Raw genomic sequence first — 14,903 nt, 5'->3', positions numbered from 1 at the left:
GGGATACACACTCAGCATTAAAACGTTTTTAGAAAATCCCCAAATAAAAAGTAGATCAGTTAATTATTTCCCTTTTGCGTCAATACATTGATAAACGGATTAACTAACCTCATCATCACCTTTTCTCCTCTTCGATTAAAACTAATCATATTGTGTGCAAATATAACTGCTGACAGAAGTTAATTATATGTTGTGTCTAAAGACAGTGAACAAACAAGCAAAGTGTAAACATTTAAACACGGCCAGTCATGCTTCATGATTGTAATGCCTCTCTGCTTTCCATGATTCATTAATTTCTATCGTCCTTGAAATACATTCTCTCATTAATAATCCTTTGTAATCCTCAACCATTTGCGTCATTCGTACTGTTGTATTGCTATGCAGTTTTAAATTACTTTAATTTAATACAAATGTGTCCTCACAGTGTTATAATCTATCATTAGGGTCAAGGGAAAGTCTGCGTGAGACTGACGTTGCCACAGGGTCGATCTTTAGTACATTTCCACTGCAGCTGGCCCTTTAACAAACACATCTTGGCATTGGTGGCTGAAAAAAATGTGAATGAAATCCAGCCATTCATAAAAATAGGCTCCTACTGCGCTGTGATTGGCCAACCCGAAGATTATGCATAATTCATGACCTCCAGAGACGCCATTGGCTACTTCACTTGACGGACAGGGTGGCTCAACCAATCAGCGGTCGTCTCTGCGTGCCGCCTGGAGCCCAAGGGAAAAACCGACCGGGCCATTAACGAAAAGCTCAGTCAAGTTTTGTGAGTCGAAGGAGGCACATCACTGTAACATTGCGCAGACAATTACTCGACTACAGACACTTTGTTTTTATATTTGTGGATATTAATACCGCATTTTCTCTCTAAAGAGGACGTCTATACACACAAACAAGGTAAGCTGCATTATTTTTTCATGCGAAAACTTGCTCTCTTTTTTTTGAAGCCGTGTTACGGGGTCGTTATTATTCTTACGCCATCTTATTTAAAGATATTTACTTTGACAACCATCTTATATCTGCTCGTATTAGTGTAACCTACATGTTGTGTGTTGTATTTAAACCGAACAGCGTGTGTTTAATCTGTTTAGTTTATCTGCGTGGGGTTGGGTTATCAGCGCGAGCGCGACTGTTTGTGATTTTTCCTTTTTTTTTTATGAATGGACGGACCGTTTTTTCTCTCCTCTGTTTCCACACGGGTCGAGTTTCACTTCATTGAGAAAAACAAGGGAGGGATGTGTGGGGGAAGGGCCGGGAGGAGGAGGAGTAATGGGGGGGGGGGGGCACCACGGGCACCCCCTTACTCCCCAGCTTCAAAGCAAAACTTTTGCGAAAATGTGCACATGTTTACACATTCACCGTAGTGATAACAGTTGGTTGGAAATACGCAGTAAACAAGTTAACTTTTGTGTTCATTCGGCAATGCATGTGAAGCCGTAGTGAAAAAAATACAGACCAACCGTGTGAAAACTTTGGTGCGTTTTAGGACCCCTTCATGATTTAATCTTCCTTATTATAATATACTCCACTTTCATTTACCCTCAGTAGCTCATCACTGTTATTTCGAATAAAGTTACTTTTTTGGCTCACATTTAGCAGTAAAATGTTTGCAATGTGTGAATGCTATTAAAATGTACCACTTACTACTTTTAATTGTCCTACACTTCAACCTTATTATAAGCTACTCTGCTTTCATTTACCGTCAGTAGCGTCATCACTGTTGTTTTTTACCAAAATAAGCACTACCTACTTTGTATTGACGTGCTACTACCGTCTTTGATGGTTTGATCCACCTGGAGAAAAGTACAGTGAGTCCTGATGTTGTCAGTGTAATATGTGCTCGGCGTCAGTAATTATTGCCCTGCAGCTATCCTGTATCCGTCACCCATTAACAGGAGATATCGAGTGAGTCATATCAGCCTGCTGAGGGAGAATAGAGGGCAGATGTAGTGGCTTAGTTTTATGTTATTGTTGTTTCAAAGGGAAGCTCTTATTACGAGTGTATCTGACTACATCGAGGGGGCACAGAGTTCAAGTTCTCCAAGTTGTAGCATCAATATTACCTCACAGCTGTAGATGTAAGCCTCTATAAACTCTTTTACTGGTCTTTTTGAAAGTGTTTGCGTTGCAGTGCATGCCACAATTAAGTGTAGATGTACTCTTAAATGGTGGAAATCAGGTTTTTTCCTCAACATTTCCAAGCTGATAATAGTGGAAAGTAGTGCCCACAGATGGCCAGTGAGTGTTATATAAGTGTATTAAATGCGCGTGTGTTTACATTGTGCTTCTCGCTCCGTATGGCCCAGTGCAAAGGGCTGTTTGTTGGTTAAATTACAAGCTGGTGGCCTCCGCACATTACCACCCCTTTGCTGCTATATATATATATATATATATATATATATTTATAACCACATGACAAAATACTGAAGCACGGCATTAGGAATGGCAAATTAGGCAATAACATATTTGACATTGAAATTGTGTTCACCCTTATCCTTTGTACAAGCGGGGGAGTAAATATTGCAATATCAAGATTATATTTTTATTCCAGAGGTCATTGTTTGGTTCAAACGCTTGTAAATCATTACATAGGAGAGAACATGTCAGTATCTTAAATCTGTTGCGTGGACATAAAAGTTTTATTTTTATTTTTAAATGACAAATAATGTAAACGCCTACAGTTAAACAAAGGGAATGTGTATTCAGGCAAAACCTGCACAAAGACACACTTTTACTGTAAAGTTTTTCAATTCTCAGTGACTTAAAGAATATAGGCTCGTGTTATCCAACCGATACCTGTTACTTAAACAGGCTTAGGTCAGGCGGGCTGCGCTATTCAGTTCCAAAACAAACTACATGATAACTGTACAAATAGTATTCTCGCCCGATCACACAAAGTTCATCTTACAACTTTGACTTTTCTGCAAACTATCAGCAGCTAAAAACTTTAAAATCCGTAAGTTTGGAATGTACAGTTCACACACATGTCCCCCTGACCCGCGAAGACACTTTGTGACCCCTTGCTGTATGTTTTTCAATCTTGTGTTTTCCAGTGACCCTCAACGTGACCCGGGCGCTGTCGCTTTAAAGCGAACACCTCCCCCCAAATATCGGAGCCCCCCCCCCTCCCCTCCAATCAAGCTGATAACATGGACGGATTCTACGACCAGCAAGTCCCATTTATGGTCCCACCCGGCGTAAGTGGACCCGTGCCAGCTCCTCTCCTGCTGGTCACTAAAGATCACTTTCACACACTTGTGTTTCCCTTTTTGAACATTTCTGTCTTTTCTTTCCCAGCAGCACGAGCCTCACGTGGAGGAGCTTTCTCACGTCAGGCCTGTGAGCGACAGGAAGAGGAAGTTTGTGGACACAGAGCTCGCCCAGGACATGGAAGGTAAACGTCAGGATGTTTATAAACAGTTCATTATTTTAGCTGCAAAGACTCATCACGTGATTGTAAATTACAACATGAATTACCAGCTTTTCTTTATAGAAAACTCAACTTTTTCTGATTCCAACTTCTTAAAAGTGAATTATTTCTGGGTGTTTTACTCCGAAATATATTTGACGTTGTGTACAAAACAAGACATTTTAAGAAATGTTCTCTTTTTGGGAAACTGATTGATGTTTCCTCCATTTTCTGACATTTCGACCAAAACAAACCAATAATCCACAGATTAACGAAAATGTAATTAATCACTGATTGACATCTTTTAAACCTTTATTTCACTTTCAGATCTCTTCCAAGACCTCAGTCAGCTTCAAGAGATCTGGATCGCAGAAGGTAAGTTATTTTATAAATAAAGTTATATTGACATTTTCTTTTTTTGGGTTAACGGTCCTGTATTATCTCTAATGTTTGACGTGCATCTCTTAGTCTTATTTGTTTTCTAAATAGTGAAGAAGATTAAGTATTTTCATCAAAGATTAACTTGATATGAATGTGAACTATTGTTTTTTTGTGTGTTAGCAATTTGTGCACGAAGAGCAAAGTCCTCTGCACGAGAAAGTGCTGACAGCGACCCCGTTTGTTTTTCTAAAAGTAACTTTCTCTCCACTTGGACGACATTCCCCCTCTCTGTCTGGCAAGGCGTCTTTATGTTCTCCCATGTGAAACCCTCTCTTGTGTCTTCACAGCCCAGGTGCCCGATGACGAACAGTTCGTCCCAGACTTCCAGTCGGAGAGCTGTGAGTACCTGATTTACATTGTTCTGATTTCTCGGGTCGACCCGTGGCCGTGATGTTGGTGTTTCAGCTCCGCCCGGTTCTTGGCAGAGCGATTCAAACTGCAGTGGCTAATCTGGCATTTCTCACCGCCTTCTGGTATGTGCTTTTCTCAAAGTGCTGTTTCTGATTGTACGCTCAGGCCACCTCTCTTTCGTCGAAATGTCTTCATCAACTCTCTCAAGCACAGCTCTGGGAAAGGCTGCTCTCCTCCCTCCCCTCCATTTTGAGTGTAATCAGCCGATTGGCACGGGGCATCACATGAGCCAAGCTCCTAATCTGATTTCACACTTCCCGCACTCTGGCCCGGCTGCTGAGGCGGCTCGATTCCAGCGGATAGCTCCAGATCTCTTTACACAACCCATCCCCAAAACATCTTAACCCGTTGTCCTTGACGCTCCTCCGTGCAGCCTCTGCACGTTTCCTTTAGGCTGCAGCTGAGCGATATGTTCGAATGATGCCCAGTGAAGCTTTTTACGACCCCCTCCACTCCCCTCTGTCCTTCTGAACTGATGTTTTCCTCTGATGCGTAGGAGGTGCAGACGGGGCGTGGTAGCTACTCTATAACATCTTTGCAAATGTGGTGAAGCGAGCTGCGAGCTGACCTCGAGTGCGTTCAAATGAGTATAATTGCATTAACCTCAAATAAAAAAATGTGTACATAAATAGTTATGATCAGATAAATGTCTACATTTTTTTTTTTAATGGCACAAAACATGAAAAACATCAAAGGGTTGATCAAGTGTCAACACAGTTGGTGATGAACTATTTGTCAACGGGGCGATGCAGATCCAGTACAGGCCCGTTTGTGTCGAGTAAGAAAAGAAGCCTGATGTCTTCATTACTTACTTTTCTGCTGCTGCTCGGGTCCATCAGCACGGCGCTGATTTATTTGGCCCCCGGCTCCTCTGCGCCGAGGGATCCAGTTTCTGCCCGGCTATTATGTGGCGCCCCGGAAACTGCAGCCGATACGCAGAGAGAGCAGCAGCTAGTGTCTAATGGTTACAGCGCGGGGGAAGAAAATCATTGTCCGCCATTAGATTACAGCCACACTGATTCGTGGGTATTGGTATTGGCGGGCCCTAATGGGAATCAGACGAGGACTTTGATAGCTTGTGTGTGCAGTCAGTATTGTGCTACCTAGCAGCGCTGGATGGATGGCGTGTGTTCAGAGTCCACTGTCATTAGAGCGGATGATAAATTGCTGCTAAGTGTGTCTGTCAGTCGAGGGAATACACAGACGTCGTCCATTTATCCATCAATTCCAAATGTGGTTAAGAGAACTGCTGCACTTCTGTTCATGGCTTCAATTAGGTGATATCTGGAGTTGATCTAATGCTCTCTCTCTCTGTATGTCCCCAGTGATGTTTCATGGCCAGCCACCGGCCAAGATCAAACGTGAGCTGAATCCCGCCAAAGAGTTTTCTCCTTGCCGCCAGGACAGGAGTCCCATGCCCTACGGAGAGAAGTGCCTTTACAGCTACAGGTATGTCCTGGGTCGTCCAGTGTTATCCTTTCCTCAGACTAGCATGTTTTAACTACTTTATTTAACGTTATGTTTGCTTGTTTACGAGGCTCTCAATGGTGTAAGTCTGGCCAACATTACCACATGTTGTTCTTTGTTCTATAATCCTCAAAGGCCTCTTACGTCCCTGACGCTCTATGAATTCATGTCTTATCAAAGACCACGATGGCTGCCGCTGGATATCCTCTTGATTCTGTCTGTCTCTCTCTCCTCAGTGCCTGTGACAGGAAGCCCTCTCCCGGGTTCAAGCCATTAACCCCCCCCTCCACGCCGGTCTCTCCCTGCGGCCCCTCCAGCACGCACACCCCCCCTCCTCACTCCCACGCAGCCAATCCCACACGTCCAGTGCACGTACAGCAGCCAATCACAGCGAGCGCAGGCTCCCCCAACCAGCAGGCGCTCTCTGTGCACAGCCCCCCCTTCGCCGTGCCCTGCGCCCCCATCAGCCAGGATGCCAACAGCTTCTCCCCTGAGCACAGGTGAGCACTCGCAGTGTGCCCTCTTTGTCCAGGGGGGTGGGCAGCGGCTGAAGAAGGCTTTACGTGAATCAAAGTACCAATACCCATTTGTCAAAATACTTAATTACAAGTAAAAATCCTGGATCAAAATCTTGTTGTCCTTAAAGTATAAAAGTGATCATTGTGTCAAAAACGTTATCCGTGTGTATAATTGGATTTCATTTTACACACATAAAGGTTTTGACACAATTTTGCATAATTGTATCTAATTTTAAGAAAGTTTAGTCAAATTCTGGATGGAAATTATTACTGCTGATTTTATATTCCCCATTTCTAAGTAAAAACTGTTATATTTCTTATTATTTGTAATATTTGTCTCTACCTGTGTTTTTAATTGTTGTTGTACTTTTCTGTGTGCACCGACGTGGTGATGAACCTGATTCTGATCCGGAGAGGGTGTTTCTGTTCATTTCGTGTCTTTGCGCGTATTATTCCTGAACAGAGACCTCATCTCTCTTTCCCTCCATCTCCTCCATCTCCAGGTTCCAGCGGCAGATGTCAGAGCCATGCCTCCCTTTCCCCCCCTCAGAGAGCCAGGCGCGCCCCCACTTCCTGCCCCAGCCTCCCAGCAGCCACCACAGCCTGCCCCGCGACGTCCGGCCGCCGTACCACCGCCAGATGTCCGAGCCGCTGGTAGCCGTGCCGCCCCAGGGCTTCAAGCAAGAGCTCATCGACCCGCGCTACGCAGAGAAGGGCGTCCCCTCCATGGGGCCCCCAGGTGCTCCACAGGGGGCCCCGCACCAAGCGTTCCACCCCATGGCCATCAAGCAGGAGCCACGAGACTTCTGCTTCGATTCTGGTGAGTAGAGATGGGTAGTTGTGGTGATGAAATAAGAAGAGAAGGGTCCATTACCTCCTCGAGATGTCACCGTGGAGAAAATGCACAATTGAGAATAAATAACGTAATGTCAAAACTTAGACTATAGTTGGAATATGATTAACGACACGATACTAAAATCAGAATCATATATTACATATTTATCCTGTAACAAATATTGCACCTCCTGCAATTTGAATACTGCACAACCCCGTGTTGTGATTAGTTCCGCAGCCCTACGCCGGAAGATTAGTTTCTCTGCACAGAAAGCATTGAAGTGCATCGCTGCTGCGTGAACGCCTTTGTGCCGGGCTGTGAGCGCGGAGCGGGTTGGGGCGAGGAATGTGCCTCTGTGTTTGTTCTGGGCGCCAACACTCGCCTGCGAGTTTTAGCACGGCCACTCGGGTGCTCATTTCACACACACACACACACACACACACACACACACACACACTCTCTCTCCCCCCCTTAAAGCCTGAATGGTTCCTCCAGAGGCATGCCAGCAAGTAAAAGTGGGACTTTTATCTGAGCCCAAGCCTCAAAGGGCAAACAGGAAGTGGGTCAGGCAGCCAGGTGCGGGAGCGCCTTCACTGAGCCTACCTGGAATAGATCTGGGTCGCAGCCCTCAGAGGACTGAGTGACCCGCGGCACCGAGAGATGATCGTAAGAGCCTGCAGATTTCTGCTTTCTACAGAACGCACGAAGAGGCCGCCCGGTGCCCGTCCTCCGCGCAAAGCCTCGGCAAACAGGCTGTTTACTCGCTTGCAATCAAACAAGCCGGAGCGACTGTCGCTGCGTTGTCTGATCCGACGCCCACACGCCCAGCTGTTGTCCCAACATCCTCTTTTCCTGCAACAACTTTATTTGTAACCTTTTCTCACTCCAGTGTTTTCTCTCACTCCCTTTCTGCCTGTTGGCCGACCGGCTGGCCGCTCGGTGACGTAATCACCGCAAATCCTCTTAGCACCTTATGGCCTTTTAAATACCGACGTCACACAGGCCTCGTATCTGTGGGGGAATGGAGGGCATGCCAACATGGATCACCGTGTCGGCAGCAGGGCCGTGGAACCGCCACACTTATCACGATACAACTTCACATTAGTGTTGCTGTAAACGAGGCCTTCTCTAGTGGGTTTATCTTATCTATTGAAACGTTTCATGACCAATAATCAAAATGTATTTCCATTTGTAATCATTCAATCAATGGGATATGTTTTTACTATTTCTCCTAATCTACTAGTATCTGCTCCAAATCTTTGCCCATCAGCTGTTGTACCAAAGGCAGCTTGGACGCACTGCTCATTTGAACCAGAGCTTCTGTTTATTGGGGCTGGTTTGTGTTGTTATGTTTTAAAAGCACAACATTTGAAGTGGTGCTTTGTGGAGCTGTACAGATCTGTATCTTCTAATTGACAATAGCAAACAGTTAGACGCCAAGTGACTATAAATGTCTTTTTCAGCCATTATTGTTGGTGCTCTCGGAAAGTGATTCATGTCGGAGATAATTAGCCATCGTCTAAATGGATGCATCGAACAGAGGAAGTCTTTCTCCTCGCGCATGGTTCGACTCGGCTCCACCAGTGACTTCCTGCAGACTCTTCTCTTAAGTGAGGACAAGCGGAGACAGAGACTTAAGGAAACACTTGCTCAAGATTGATGTGTGGCTGCCTTATCAGCAGACAGGAAGCAGCATAATAGATGGTGTGTGTGTGGGGGGGGGAGGTGATGCTCACTGCAGACACACTACGAACGGAAGACAGGCCTTGACCCCCCGGGGGCGGACTGGTGTAACTCGATTGTCATTGAGATTGAATACAGCCACCATGGTGCTAATCTTATTTAGAGGCTTGGTGGACATGCGGGGGATGTTCTGTGCGGCGGATTGAAGATTTAGTGTTTGTACATTTTCTGTCCAGCTGTCGGAGCTGCAGTCTAAGTCGGCCATTGATTGGTCGAAAAAGCAGCTTTCTCTCAGACGAGTCTGGCGGCTATAAGGAGAGCTAACCCGTCGCATGTTTGTAAATTAACCGAATGATCCAAATCCATGTTGAGATTGTTGTAGCATGTCCACCTTAACTCCGAACACAACGCATCCACCATGTGTTTATTGTGCCTTGAAACACTCCTATCGTGCGGACTGACTGTCTATAAGCGGCAGACAATTATCAAAGCTGCGTTTCTTTGTACTCGGTGGCATTGAGCCAGAAATATCCGTCAGCTGCGCGGCGGATTTGATGCATTAAACGGTGAGGAAGTCTAAAAGTATCTTCTGTCTTTGTTTACAGAAGTGCCGAACTGTCAGTCATCGTTTGGGAGAGCGGGGAGCTTCTACCAAAACAACCATGAAAGTAAGTTGTGTGTCAGAATGATTTCTTAGCCAGGTCCTTCTGGGTGTGACCCCCCGACTCATGGAGCGCGTTAAGGCGGAGTATTGGGCGAGAGGATATCGGGTCAGCAGCTCGAAGGGGAAGTATCAATGAATCTGTCGCTGCGCCACACACACTGTGCATCTCTCACATCAGCAGTTGGCACAAGCTCAGCTCAATATAAGCTTCCAGTCTTGGGAAGCTGCCCAGATATATTGCTTTGCATGCAGTCTGGGTCTCTGGGTCTCTGGTTCTGGGTCTCTGGGTCTCTGGGTCTGGGTCTGGGTCTCTGGTTCCCACGCTCCATCTGCTCGTCATCCCATTAATGTTGCCTTTCTTTCTTCCATTGCAGGTTTCTCCTTCGACAGAGAGACTCAGCTGTACTTTGACGACACCTGTGTGGTCCCCGAGAGACTGGAAGGTACGACTGGGAATACAGATGAATGTATAAAGTGCAGATCCACCAAAGCCAATGTGGCATTTACTGACCCCTAATAGGACCCTACCTCACACATGTGAGTCTTCTGACCTCGGTGTGGTTATGAGCTTCAAATGGTAACACACACAACATGAGGTGTTGCATTTTAAATAATCAGAAAGTTTAATAGCTGCGTCAGAATAGTTCTCCTTTAGGATTTTAGGGGGAGTTAATGTGACCTCTCCCAGTCTCTAACATGGATGTAATCAGAACTGGATACAGCGTGGTGGGAGGCGGGGCTCGTTCTTTCCTATGAGAGCTGCTCATTGGCGCCCGAGGACAAAATGGCCCAACTTTTGAGAGAGCGAAATATCACAGATTACCCAGCATGCCTGGCTGTCAGAGCAGAACCCGTATGTGCGCTCACAGAGCATGCGCCCCTTAAGCCCCGCCCCCCGAGCTCCCACTCTCCTCAGTAGAATGAATGGAGACAGAAAATACATCTAGATTTGACTTTTAGTGCATTTTAAGGACCTAATGATTATAATAAGGGCTATAAGATAGTTCATACTGGGTAGTTTATTTAGTTTAAAAAAAGTGATTTACAGACGTCTCTTCCCCCATGTTAGTCAATGGGGAAAAGTCTTTCTGGGCCCAGTGACGTCACGGACTGATACGGAAGTTGTAGTACCGCCGTTTGGACACAACGAATATTTTCATCAGAGTCCGGCGCACTTCCTGGGGGCGTGGTCTCCAACTCCTATTTCTGATCATTCTAACTCGACATGAATGAAGGACAAATGCCTGTTTTTCAATGTTAATAAAACAGCCAATTGATTCAGATCTGCTGCAAAATGTAACTAGTTCCGTGTAGGTCTGTGCGACCCCTTCCACCAAGTGTAAACACATCTGATAAATACATTAGATTTTCTGTAATCCTGCAGATAGACGAACCGAGGCAAAAACGTATCTAGATAAAATATCGTAAAAAAAGATCTCGCCCAAAAGTACCAGATATTGTTGAACATGTTCTGAGTCCAGTCCTTTGGCTTCGCTCGCGGTGCATAATGAACAGCGAGTCCACTTCACAGTGTCCATCTGGCAGGAATGTCTCACCACACTGAGTACAGTCCTCACTGACACTTCTCCTTCTCCTTCTGCCTCCTTTTTCCATCTCTCTCTCTCTCTCTCTCTCTCTCTCCTTCCTCTCACAGGTAAAGTAAAGCAGGAGCCCTCTGCGTTTCGTGACGGACCCCCCTACCAGCGCCGCGGCTCCCTGCAGCTCTGGCAGTTTCTGGTCACGTTACTGGACGACCCGGCTAACGGACAGTTCATCGCCTGGACCGGCCGCGGCATGGAGTTCAAACTGATCGAGCCCGAGGAGGTGAGTCCTTCAAACAACTCATGTCTTCTGTCCAGATCTCATACGACCAGAAGTGTACTACCTTTGGATTCTATTCTATTTGATTTACTTGCGCTGCTACTATCTGTGTTATTGTGTTGCACTGTTGGAGGAGCCTGTGACCTGAGAATGTCCTTGTCATAACTACACTGTATGTTCACATGACAATGACAGCCTTGAATCTTGAATTCGATGCAGCTCCTAAATCAGTGTGTGTGTGTCCGTGTCCTCAGGTGGCTCGGCGCTGGGGCATCCAGAAGAACCGGCCGGCCATGAACTACGACAAGCTGAGCCGCTCGCTGCGCTACTACTACGAGAAGGGCATCATGCAGAAGGTAAAGGCACGTTCACCCCTTTTCCTTTCTCTCCCCACGCCCCCACCCCTATAGGTCCTATTGTGTCCCAGAGTCTGAATGATTAACTGTAGCCCGCTTCTTCTACTAAATATATAATCCTGTGTATTATTATATCTATGGGAAGTATTTCCTGCCTCAGATCAGAATAAGAAAGATTTGTTCATAATAAAAGTATGACTGGCTCAGATGACTTAATATTTGAGTTTTAATATAATATGCTCAATCTTAAACGGCACATACAGTGTTCTCCATTTGTTTGTATCCGCCCCCCCACGGAATAAGACAAGATTAATAGTACAAAAACATTTAAAATGAAAGACAAACAAATGGTTGAAATCACAGCACAAAAGAAAACAACAACAAAAATACATAAAGTTGAGATAAATGGCTGACTACGGCACATCTGTTCTAATTCAGTTAGAAAGTACACAGTTTCAAACTTTCCATGTACGTACAAAATGGTTGCCATGTTTTATAAATGTACAAGTGGAGCCACTTTATTTTCTCCATGTGTAGAAACTTCATAAGTTCTGTCCCCCACTGCATGAGTGGGAGACGCCTCCTGCTTCCACCTCATACGTCGCCCAGCAACTAGGGAAGCGAAGGCTAATCTGCTTAAACATTAAATTAACTGTGTGTTTTGATGTCCCTCAGGTGGCCGGCGAGAGGTACGTGTACAAGTTTGTGTGCGACCCCGAGGCTCTCTTCTCCATGGCCTTCCCCGACAACCAGAGGCCCAACCTGAAGGTGGACCCGGACAGCCTGCCGAGCCCCGAGGAGGACACGGTGCCCCTCACTCACTACGAGGAGAACGCCCCCTACCTGCTGGACGCCAGCGAGCAGTGTGTGACAGGTCTGCCCTTCCCCGACGGCTACGGCTACTAAAAGCAGAACGCACATGGACACGCAAACACTCCCAAAGTCGCCCGAAAAAAATCCAGAGCTGGAACTCGCTGAGTCGCTCGGAGGGCAAATTCCTCTCCTGCTCCCTGGACAGAACCTTCATAAAACTCTGACGACGCTCCCAAGCTACGAATGGAAGAGGGGGAAAGAGCTCCTCTCCGGCGAGAGAAAGAGAGGTTGTGTAGCCAGCGAGGAGGAACTGGACTGCAAGAGGCCGCTTCTGCTGCAGAGACCCAATAAAAGCAAAGCCACGTGGCGCCATCTTTAAAAGAACTGACCGGGGGGGGGGGGAACCCACTTTGTACAAGAGTCGTTCTGATTTTGTGACAATCTGCTTTTCTTAAAAACAATCAAGTAACCAATAGAGTTTGAAATAAAAACTAATTCTAAATGCAGCACTATTCTATAGTTGCCTTTTTGGGTCGCCCCCATTCTTATGTCGCCACATCCGTGAAAGGGCTTCAATTTGCATCACACGGATTCAAGATGGAAAACATTCTAAACTCACAAATCAGTTTTCTGTACATACATTTTAGTTTGCACCCGCCAGCTGTTCTCTAGAGACCCCGGCCCCTCGGGGAGACCCTTCCAGGCTCGTTGGTTTGGGCTCTCTCTCGTGTACATGTGACGTTCTTTAACCGCTTCTGCCCGTGTAAGAGATTGTATCCGCTTCCCTTTAGAGACTGCAGTCTACACAGTACCCCCCTCATGTCTGCTCATCACCGCTGGGTCCCTTTTTATTATACCGCTCCACGTTTTAGAGATGATTAGCACTCCATCTCCTCCATTTCAAAAGGGATGCAGTATTCCCCTGATAAATGTAACATCACGTTGCTCCTGTTTATTTTGTATCTCTGTCTGGGTGCTTGGTGTTTTCCTCGGCGGCGTACTCGTTGCTCTGATGCACCAGTATGGCAGGCTGCATCGGGCTGTTGCATGCAAAGTAAAAACTGAGTAAAGAAGGGTGACTTTCTCCCTCTGCCGGTCCCAAGCGGTCCACGGGGGCTTCTCTCTGCATGGTGTGACACTGTGTCCGCTAACATATCGCTTTCCTGTCTCTGGACAAAGAAGGTATTTGTAATATTCTCTGCATTTTTTTTGTCTGTGTGTTCATTATGTATGTTTCTTAATATGGGGGAGGGCGAAGACAAACGTATATAAAGTATATATTTTTGCTATAAGGCTGCATTTGTTTTGATTTTAATGTAAAAGCTGTATAGTTCTGGCTCTCATAGACAATGTAGCTTTTTAAACCTCCATCCTTTACGATGCTACTACGGCAGACTGTTTCTTTAAGAGGCCTCAAGGTTGGAGAATGGAGGAGACGATGTTATTCCCTTGCCTGTAAAAGTGTGTGTGAAGGGCGGAGTTCCATCAAAGGTGAACACACACATTATATCATGGGCTCCACTCCAGGCGCAGGGATGGTCTGCACTTGTATCGGCTTCAGTCCCCTCCCCTCACAATGTGTTTCTGACACTGCTGAGTTCATGATAATCTGTACTGGGTACAATAAACGGTCCTTTATGCTTCATTGCCTGCAGTCCTGGTGTGTTTCATCATATCCTCCTCCTCCTCCTCCTCATCCTCCTCCTCCTCGCTCTGGGTCAGTCAGCTGACTTCGGGCTGCTGTGGTCTGGCAGTCTGCTTGACCTGGCTCATTTCTACATCACATGCTTCTCTAAGTTTCTGGGTAATGATTACTGTGTGGACCTGCGGACATCAGTGTGTCTGCTAAGCTGTGAACGAGGAAAAACACATTTTCTTAACACTTAATTAAATGCTTTAGCGCATTAAGTGAGAAATCTTACAATCAGTATTAACCTTGTTATGACAATGTTTAACTTACAGGCATGTCACACCGATGCCTTTTGGCATGCTTTAGTCTATAGATTATTTAAAAATGCTAACACATGGGAAGTAGGAGTTTAGTTTATTTCTTTCTCAAATTGCTTTGTCAATTCTAAAATAAAAAATGTTTTGTAATACTTTTTTCTTTTTTAAAGAGTCATGCTGATAGCGGAAAATGGCGCCTACATTTTTTTTTCTTTTGATAAATATTTGTTACTGCAATAATAAATACTGAGAATCCCAAATTAGGTTTAGGACTTTTTAAATGCTACCCCGCATTAAAATGTGTAACATTTTGGAAAATATCACAAAAATCTGATTTTTGCCAATCAACGATATCAACAAAAGCTACATATGTGTAGAAAACGAATAAACTAAATGGGCGTACCGTAGTCATAATGCCACCTCAACACAACATGGTTGTTCTATCAAAGTATATATATATATAACTACACACAATACTACACACAGTTAAACATTCGCAAAACTAATGTTTGAAAATAAAGCCACACTGTGT

General features: G+C 45.4%; 1 protein-coding gene across 3 annotated transcripts; it reads left to right on the top strand.

The window, feature by feature from the left end:
• The first annotated feature begins 749 nt into the window (after positions 1 to 749).
• etv5a (ETS variant transcription factor 5a) lies at positions 750 to 14,069 on the top strand. 3 transcript variants are annotated; one of them, XM_034109981.2, is made up of 13 exons: positions 750 to 903; positions 3,060 to 3,203; positions 3,307 to 3,400; positions 3,743 to 3,790; positions 4,144 to 4,194; positions 5,593 to 5,716; positions 5,971 to 6,234; positions 6,756 to 7,072; positions 9,376 to 9,438; positions 9,809 to 9,877; positions 11,089 to 11,258; positions 11,510 to 11,617; positions 12,287 to 14,069. In XM_034109981.2, the coding sequence occupies exons 2-13, from the start codon at positions 3,156 to 3,158 to the stop codon at positions 12,515 to 12,517; spliced, it is 1,587 nt and encodes a 528-aa protein (XP_033965872.1). In that variant the 5' UTR covers positions 750 to 903; positions 3,060 to 3,155; the 3' UTR covers positions 12,518 to 14,069. The 3 variants fall into 3 exon arrangements, with proteins under 3 accessions (XP_033965872.1, XP_033965871.1, XP_033965873.1); XM_034109980.2 differs by having other exon boundaries at positions 3,304 to 3,400; XM_034109982.2 differs by having other exon boundaries at positions 751 to 903; positions 3,304 to 3,400; positions 11,510 to 11,611.
• The last annotated feature ends 834 nt before the right edge of the window (positions 14,070 to 14,903 follow it).

This window comes from Pseudochaenichthys georgianus, chromosome 21 (assembly GCF_902827115.2).
Source record: "Pseudochaenichthys georgianus chromosome 21, fPseGeo1.2, whole genome shotgun sequence".
Classification (NCBI taxonomy): domain Eukaryota; kingdom Metazoa; phylum Chordata; class Actinopteri; order Perciformes; family Channichthyidae; genus Pseudochaenichthys; species Pseudochaenichthys georgianus.
Note: the sequence above shows the minus strand (reverse complement) of the source record. Positions and strands in the feature narration are given on the sequence as shown.

Bases quoted from the DNA above. Each gene is read 5' to 3' on its own strand.
- etv5a (XM_034109980.2), top strand. From the start codon at position 3,156: ATGGACGGATTCTACGACCAGCAAGTCCCATTTATGGTCCCACCCGGC. The intron at 4,195-5,592 runs GTGAGTACCTGA...GTATGTCCCCAG, and splicing joins AGACTTCCAGTCGGAGAGCT to TGATGTTTCATGGCCAGCCA. The intron at 7,073-9,375 runs GTGAGTAGAGAT...CTTTGTTTACAG, and splicing joins AGACTTCTGCTTCGATTCTG to AAGTGCCGAACTGTCAGTCA.